This window comes from Syzygium oleosum, unplaced genomic scaffold (assembly GCF_021117445.2).
Source record: "Syzygium oleosum isolate NSW1041296 unplaced genomic scaffold, Sole_v2.1 Sole_v2.23, whole genome shotgun sequence".
Lineage (NCBI taxonomy): Eukaryota > Viridiplantae > Streptophyta > Magnoliopsida > Myrtales > Myrtaceae > Syzygium > Syzygium oleosum.
In genome coordinates this window covers 2,229,603-2,237,840 of record NW_026607507.1, presented here as the reverse complement: position 1 = coordinate 2,237,840, position 8,238 = coordinate 2,229,603, and the positions used below count along the sequence as shown (strand labels likewise).

At 40.8% G+C, this 8,238-nt stretch overlaps 1 protein-coding gene across 4 annotated transcripts; it reads left to right on the top strand.

Moving 5' to 3' along the window:
• Positions 1–202: 202 nt before the first annotated feature.
• LOC115682757 (WD repeat-containing protein 26 homolog) lies at positions 203–7,120 on the top strand. Of its 4 annotated transcripts, none has more exons than XM_056321538.1 (5): positions 203–300; positions 3,182–4,084; positions 4,233–4,334; positions 5,068–5,697; positions 6,651–7,120. In XM_056321538.1, exons 2-5 carry the CDS (start codon positions 3,284–3,286, stop codon positions 6,870–6,872), a joined length of 1,755 nt encoding a protein of 584 aa, XP_056177513.1. In that variant the 5' UTR covers positions 203–300; positions 3,182–3,283; the 3' UTR covers positions 6,873–7,120. The 4 variants fall into 4 exon arrangements, with proteins under 4 accessions (XP_056177513.1, XP_056177512.1, XP_056177511.1 ...); XM_056321537.1 differs by lacking the exon at positions 203–300 and adding an exon at positions 911–1,067; XM_056321536.1 differs by lacking the exon at positions 203–300 and adding an exon at positions 912–2,279.
• The last annotated feature ends 1,118 nt before the right edge of the window (positions 7,121–8,238 follow it).

The window sequence follows — 8,238 nt, the reverse complement described above, 5'->3', positions numbered from 1 at the left end:
CCACGCAAGAAGGCCCAGCCCAAAGACGAATAGCGCCTGCCCAAGTGCCAAGGGCCCAGAGCCCAAAGCCCACTCCCCGACCGCCTCTCCTCGTCCTCGTCCATCACACCATCATCAAGAAGAAGCCGCTTACTACTCTCCCACACCCTTTGGCAAAACGCTCCACACATGTAAAAAAAAACCTATAACTACTGAGTTGGTTCCCTGCACGCCAAGATAGCACCACAGCTCTAAGAAAACTTCTGCTCCCATCTCTCTCTCTCTCTCTCTCTCTCTCTCTCTCTCTCACCTTTAGCAAAGGTACCTATCATCGAGTTCCTTCTCTCTCTCTCTCTCCTTTTTTCCATCCTTCATTGCCCCCGTACGAGAGCAAGGGGGGAGGATCGTATGTTTAGACCCCCCGTCGTCGGCCGCTTCTCTTAAACTTCTGGTGCCCAAATTTGTGTGATTTGTGGAAGTTCCTCTCTCGGCTTTAAATTGAATGCCCCACCATCGTCATCCCCATTAGTATTTACCTGCTGTGTTTTATCTGGGGAGCGAAAGTCCTCCTCCCACCTCCATCGACGCCACCGTTTAATTTAATCCGGTGCTCGCGTGTGCCGACGAGTTTGATTAAAAAAAAAAATGGTGGTGGTGGTGGTGGTGGTGGTGGTGGGGGGCGGTGGTGTGCGCTCCTCGTTTGAGGCCCTGCGCGCATCTTGCCTTGCCCTCCCCCTCCCTCCCCTCCCCAACGATGCTTGACGGTTTGCTTGGTTGATTCGCCATCTGCCCACGTTTCTGGGTTCCCGTTGTTTCCCCTGATCTGAATCGGGTTCTGTGCCTTGCGTGGTCGGTCGCTTCTTGGGTATTCGAGATTTTTCTGCCTTCGGTTTCTTGATTCCTTATATTTGTTTTGGGCTTGTGGGTCGATCGTGTTTTTTTTTGCCTGCGATGATGGTGGTTTTCTTGTCTAGCTGCGTGGTATTTTTCGGTGAGCCCTGGGTTTAGTTGGACCGGACATGGTTTGTCGTCGTCGTTTTGATGCGGTAGTGAGTCTGAGTTTGGCGATTTGTTCAATCCAGTGGTTGGTATTGCCAGATTCTTCATTTGTTCCTAGCTGTTATGATGCTTGTTTCGAGTTAAAAAAGTGAATATAGACCGGAAATCTGCGGTGCGCGGTTTTTTATTCTCATTTCTCGCTCCTTGTCCGGACGGCATCCATCAATGTCGGGTTGCTTGTACAAAATTGTAGCTTGATGACTCAATGTTTCTTTAGGAGGATCTAAGCCATCCAGGGGGCAGACGATTTGGATTCGAGTAAATGGGAAAGAATGTACTAGCATACTGCCATATGACTTGAGATTTATCCTGCAATCCGACACTCGACATTTAGGAAGTGCAAAACTACTTTACTAATCTGAGGGGATGGTTGAGGTTCACATTGTTTTATTTACTATAACACCGGCAGTTCCTCTGTGGGTGTTATCAGTAGGTAATTTGCCTTATGCTTTTAATGTGCAGATTTGTTGAGATTCTTGAGAACTTTCGTAATTGAAAGTTTTATGTTCCTGAACATGCCTGTTCCCAATAAATGTCGTTTCTTGAACTTTGAAGTCCCAAATGGTATTAAATTTGTTCACAAGGCCAACCTTAAAACCCAGCACAACTACGAAATACAAACTGAGAAAGTTTCACAAGCGTAGTTTCGTTATATACCCGTGATGCCTTCTTGTATGGAAATTTTCCTTTTGTAGGATCTATTCACAGTAGGTGGTTCCATTTTGTAAAAGTTTCTTAAAGTGAGGATATTGCTGACTCATGTTTATGGGTGGTGGTGGAATTGGTAATGGTACGAGTCAGAAGGAAAGAAGCTTGACCATTTGAGTTGAGAATAATTATACTTAACCAATGGAACTGAAGTGGAAGCATAGGTTGGATTCTTCTTTGATTTTCTTTGTGGGTGAAAAATAGGCTGCTTTTCATTATCCATGGTTTGTTTTTGCTGAGCTTTTGTGGTGATGCAACTTCGACGTGAACTGGCTATTCTTACGTTGTGTGTTCTACTGTAAATTAGTCTCTTATATCACTTCAAGAATGTTCTGTGAGGTCTTTTAATTCCCTCGGACTTCTTAGATTGGTGATTTTCCCTAGACAGATGGCAATGATGATTTACATTTTCTTGTTAAGGCCAGAGGATTGTTCAATTCTTGTGAAAGCAAAATGGAGCATTTCATCTGACCTTGGCTCGACTCTTCTTGTTGTTTAGGGCTGTATTATCAAATGGCTCTGGTGGATAGTAGGTGAAGAGTTCATAACCCGAAACCCTGCCCATTCTACAGCAGTCAACATTCTCCTTACTCTATCTCCTTGAGTCCATGATGATGTCAAGTTAATTTGGCTATTTTGCTTCAACTATGCATTCTAGTATTCCTTATATGACACGACTATATTCATTTTGCCAATGACAAGGGATGGCATACTAATAACCTGGCTTGTTCTTAGGTTCCAAGTTCAGACCACTCAACAAAAGACGCTTGTTCTTGGTGTTATCAGTGTTATAGTTTGTGCTGTATGTTTACCTATGATATCAAGGTCTAAATGTTCTCTCTTTAAGCGTCTAAGGGTAGACTGGTGAACCCGGTTCTTATCCGGCTTAAACTAAAATAAATATCTGTTTCGAGCATAATCTGAAGATCAGTTCCAGTGGCTGCTAATAATGTTGGAGTTGGTATCTGCATTTCACTGCCAATCAAAAGTTTTTAGTGCCAAGCTTATGAAGCTTATCATACTTCTTCAGAAAGTTCAGAACTTTTTACTTTGGCTAAGGAACAATTGTTTTAGATGCAGATCATTAAATAGAATTCACAAATCTTTAAAAAGTGACCATGATGTTATCCAGTCAAGGGAAGTGCTGAAGGTGACTCTGTGATGGATGCTATCTTCAGATCCATCCCTTATACAGTGAGCCTGGGAAGAATTTTGTTGTATCCTTGAAAAAGAACTCGGGGAAAATGCTGCATACATTAATACAGATGATCAGCTGACGAGATTGTTGTTGAATTCAAATTTCTTCGCTGCACCAATCATTTATTTGTTTAGCTTTGCATTGTCATAGTGAAGACATATCTGGAAAGGTTCTTTTTTCTCCTATGGATGCCAAATCTTAGATTATGCAATGCTTTCTTTTGCTTTTTTTGTGCAGGGAGAAGCCAAAAGCAACTTGTCCATTACTTTGGATCATAAACTTCTCCTGAGATCTGGCCTTTTACAAGCTCAAAAATATATGGGCTGAGGTGCACTTTTCATGGGAGGTGTTGAGGATGAGAGTGAACCAGCCTCAAAACGCATGAAGCTATCATCCAGAGTTTTGAGAGGTCTTGCAAACGGTTCATCTCATACAGAGCCTGTAGCTGGCTCTTCGCTAGATTTAATGGCTCGGCCCCTACCAATCGAAGGGGGCGAAGAAGTTATTGGTTCAAAGGGTGTGATCAAAAGAGTTGAATTTGTACGAATTATAGCGAAGGCATTATATTCCCTTGGTTATGAAAAGAGTGGTGCTCGCTTGGAGGAAGAGTCTGGGATACCGTTGCATTCCTCTGTGGTAAACACGTTCACGCAACAGATACATGGTGGGCTTTGGGATGAAAGCGTGGTGACATTACATAAAATTGGTCTCTCAGATGAAACTTTAGTGAAGTCAGCCTCTTTCTTGATATTGGAGCAGAAATTCTTAGAACTTCTGGATCAGGAAAAAGTCATGGATGCTCTGAAGACATTAAGGACGGAGATCACACCTCTTTGCATAAAAAATAGCAGGGTACGTGAGCTCTCGTCGTGCATTGTCTCTCCATCATCACGTGGGCCCCTAAATCAGAGTAAAGCAAATAGTGCAAGAGCAAGGTCCCGTTCAGATCTTCTGGAGGAATTGCAAAAATTACTTCCTCCAACGGTTATGATCCCAGAAAGAAGGTTGGAACATTTAGTGGAGCAGGCCCTTGTCCTGCAAAGAGATGCATGTATGTTTCATAACTCTATTGATAAGGAAATGTCACTGTACACTGATCATCAATGTGGTAAAGATCAAATCCCCTGTCGAACTTTGCAGGTTAGTGCATCAGAACATTTTATGCAATGGTTGTATTTTAATTTAATTGACTTCTTGTTGAAAGCTTAAAATAGTGTTTGTTTCCTATTATTTGTCGGGAATTTTTACTGAGAGCTTACTATATATAACTATTTTTTTTTTGGAACAGATTTTACAATCACATAATGACGAAGTTTGGCTTGTGCAATTTTCACATAATGGGAAATATTTAGCTTCTGCATCCAATGATCGATCGGCAATCATTTGGGAGGTAATATTGCATGCTTTGAGTTCATTTTTTTTTTGGGGAAGAGTGCTTTTTAATAACCGTGCTTGAAGTCAAATTTCTATCCATCCACCTTTACCTAATTTGGCTCATCATCATGCAATCTGATAATCGATTGGATCGAATTAAGTTCTGTCTAGTTGCTAAGCGTTTGTCATTTGTAACCACATTCAGTTACATTCTTGATGTAAAATTTTCATCTACTGATGTGAAGCTATCATTTTGGGTAATCTTTTTACCATGTCAAAATTTCTGATCTTTTTCTCATTTCTTGTGCTGATAATTTTTGCTTATCTGATGTGGTAAATTTAGAATTCTTGCTTAGCACCCAACCTCATCTGGCAGGCCGATGTTTTGTAGTATTGGGCTTATAGAAGATTGTATTTCTTTGAATATAGTGCTTTCTTCACATTCATGAGTGGAGGAAGGGCTCTTTAACTTAAAAAAAACTCCCACTGTATTGGAAAAGAATATGGGTCTCATCTCAAGAGACTGGAATCTGGAATGATATTTCATGAAATGATTATCATGAAACATTCGAATTAATGATTTTTATGAAAATTCGAGCATGTTTATTCTCTGAAGAGCAAGCATGACTGAGGATATCTGGTTTCTTTTGGTAAGCGACTGACATTGTGTTTTTTGGCTAAATTTTCAGTCTCCAGCTCCTTTGTCACTATGAACTCCTTTGTGATTGTGAATGGTGTTATTATTGTAGGTTGATGAGAATGGCATCGTCTCATTGAAGCATAAATTGACTGGCCACCAGAAGCCGGTTTCTTCTGTCTGTTGGAGTCCAGATGACCGACAGCTTCTCACTTGTGGAGTTGGGGAGACAGTGAGACGCTGGGATGTCTCTTCTGGTGAATGCCTCCATGTTTACGAGAAAGCTGGCCATGGCCTCATATCATGTGCGTGGTTTCCAGATGGAAAATGGATATGTTATGGTGTTAGTGATCGGAGCATATGCATGTGCGACTTGGAGGGAAAAGAGATTGAATGCTGGAAAGGGCAGAGAACTCTTAGTATTTCTGATTTGGAAATTACTAGCGATGGAAAGCAGATCATAAGTATTTGTAGAGAAACTGCAATACTTTTACTTGACCGGGAAGCGAAATATGAAAGATTGATAGAAGAACAACAAACGATAACTTCTTTCTCATTGTCGAAGGATAATAGATACTTGCTTGTTAATCTCTTGAACCAAGAGATCCATCTTTGGGATATACAAGAGGATCTCAAGCTGGTTGCAAAGTACAAAGGTCTTAAGCGCAGTCGGTTTGTAATCAGGTCTTGCTTTGGTGGACTCAATCAGGCCTTTGTTGCCAGTGGTAGTGAAGACTCACAGGTGTGTATTTTCCATTTGATCTTTAGTTGTAAAGATACAAGGCATACGCTTGCTCTTGGTAGCACACAAAGCACATATTCATGTCTCTTGCTTCCATGAAACTACTTATGCCTGGAGCTCATTAGGTGACTCTTTCATATCTGAGTATTTTGGTCTGACTCAATAGACAATTGTGCTTTTAGAGTTTGGGAAATAGCAGACTACGTGGGTGCATTACCTCAGTTTTTCTTTCTCAAAAGCGGTTAAGTTTTTAACAGCATTGCCTTGTACATTTGCATAAATTAAGCAATGACAGCATGTCATTGTAAATCCTACTTAAGAGGTCTTGTGCTTACTGTTCACTTCAGTAGATCTGTATCGGCAATGCTGTTGATGAGGAGTCTTGTGGGTTTTTGCTCTCTCTCTCTCTGTTTGGGACATTATTGGCTCAATCATCGATTCATGTTGTTCAAGTTTAATAGAGAATGCAGTCTCGAGTCATGACTTGAATATCAACTTCCTGTAGCAGCACTATGTTATGCTGTTTATATCTTTTATTGATTATAACTTGCCTTATTTTGGAGTTCCTGTAATTGGCTTGTTACACAGTTTAGGCCACTGCAAATGTTCAATAATTGCTGTCCATTATCAGTGGCAAGATTGTGAGTCAAGTCTTTTCCCTTCAGAACGCTCGTGATGTTTTCTCTAATCATATGCACTGTGTGCATGTGCATGCAACAGCGAGAGAAGGTTTGGTAGGGAGTTTTAGAAACTTTTCAATTGAAAGTCCGATAGTGATACTTTATTGTGGGTTGGATTCTTTTCCCTTTTATTTCTTATAGTCACCAGTTTGGTATGACAGAGGATATTATGGAGGTTGAAATAATTAATTTTGTGTGTTGAAGGTGTTTTTTCGAATCCTTATCTGTGGTACTCTCTAGTAATGATGAAGTTTCCTGTTGTCATGTGTTTAGGTTTACATTTGGCACAAAGGCTCGTCGGAGCTGATCGAGCCATTGCCGGGTCACTCAGGAGCTGTAAATTGTGTGAGCTGGAACCCAGCAAACCACCACATGTTGGCGTCGGCCAGTGACGACCGTACCATCCGGATATGGGGCTTGAATGAGCTAAAAACGAGGCACAAGGGTGCACGCTCCAACGGTGTCCACTACTGTAATGGCAATGGCACCAGCTGAAGAAGAAGAAGAAAGATGCATGGCCACATCAGTCGCTGATACTGCTTTCTTAGCCGTTGCTTTGGTGTAAATACTCGTATGTTCATCTAAAAAGCAGACAGAACAAGCATGTGAATCTTCAGCCAACTTCCTGGTAATAAATTTTTACTGTTTCATCATAACTTGTGGGCATCGGGTGATAGAGCATCGATCTCTCAGGCTGTATTCTGATCGTACACATTATAATCCATTTCTTGATTTTGTTTTCATATCAGATTAACATGCTGCTTGCTCAGGCAGATATTGAACTGGTACTTGTCTGTAGGCTTACCATTATCCGGTTATTGCAAGTTCCAAATGTAAAAAAATCTGCAGCCTTTCTTTTACATCAATTCTTTTGTGGGCTAAAGTAGTGCATTGGTCGGTTTTCTATTGTAAGTTTGATACTTCTGGTAGCCGGGGTTGAAAGTAAGAAACAAGAAGTACGGAAAAAGGCCTTTCACTTCGACCGGGAACTACTTTCTCATTCTTCCATCTCATTGTGAGATCGTGTTCCTTTTAAGGCCTGTCTTCTTGCTATGGTTTAGATCATTGTTCAGGATCTGAGCTGTCTAGTGCTGGACCTAGTGGCCTTTTCCGCATGCATTTCGGCATTGGCTTCTGGTACACTTGTTATGCCATTGTAGTTTCCTTCTGGACGAGGAGTGAACGTTTTCTTTCGGAAGAAATGTAGGATGACATTTTGTATCTTCGCTATAGCCAAGTGATCTTTTTCGTCGCCGAAGTCACTTGTAACAACGACAAGAGCGGAATGTTGTTGCCTTAAATTTCTTCATGAAAGACCAATTTGAAAGTCGGGCACTGAAGGAACAAATTTGTTGCGAAAAGATCTATCTAGCTCGTAATTTTCAGCAACGAGCATATGAAATTGTTGCTTTAGGATGTTATCTACGGCAACAGATGTTTTGTTCTGTATTGTGTTGTCTATGGATCACTTTTCTTGTAGTGTACAGGTTAGAGCAAAGTACAAGAAAAGGGTTATGATGGGTAAACTGAAATAACCAAAAAAGAAGACTGAAATCGAGAAAATAGGGTAGCAATATAATGCTTCAGGGGGAGAAGTAGGGGTCGTTTGGCAACTTGCCAAATAGTGAAAATTTCTGTTATTTTATTCCCAGAATCATTTTGGGAACAGATATCGATTTGTTTACTTTTTTGTTTCCGGGCATAAATTTGCAAAAAATTATTTCCAGAATCAGTTTTGGAACAGAATCAAGAAGCAAAAAAAAAGTAGATTCTTGATTTTGGAATTAATTTTTCCATTTCTTATTCTTCTTGGTTTTCTTCTTCCTTCTTGGTTTGTTCTTTTTCTTCCTGGCCTGCTGCC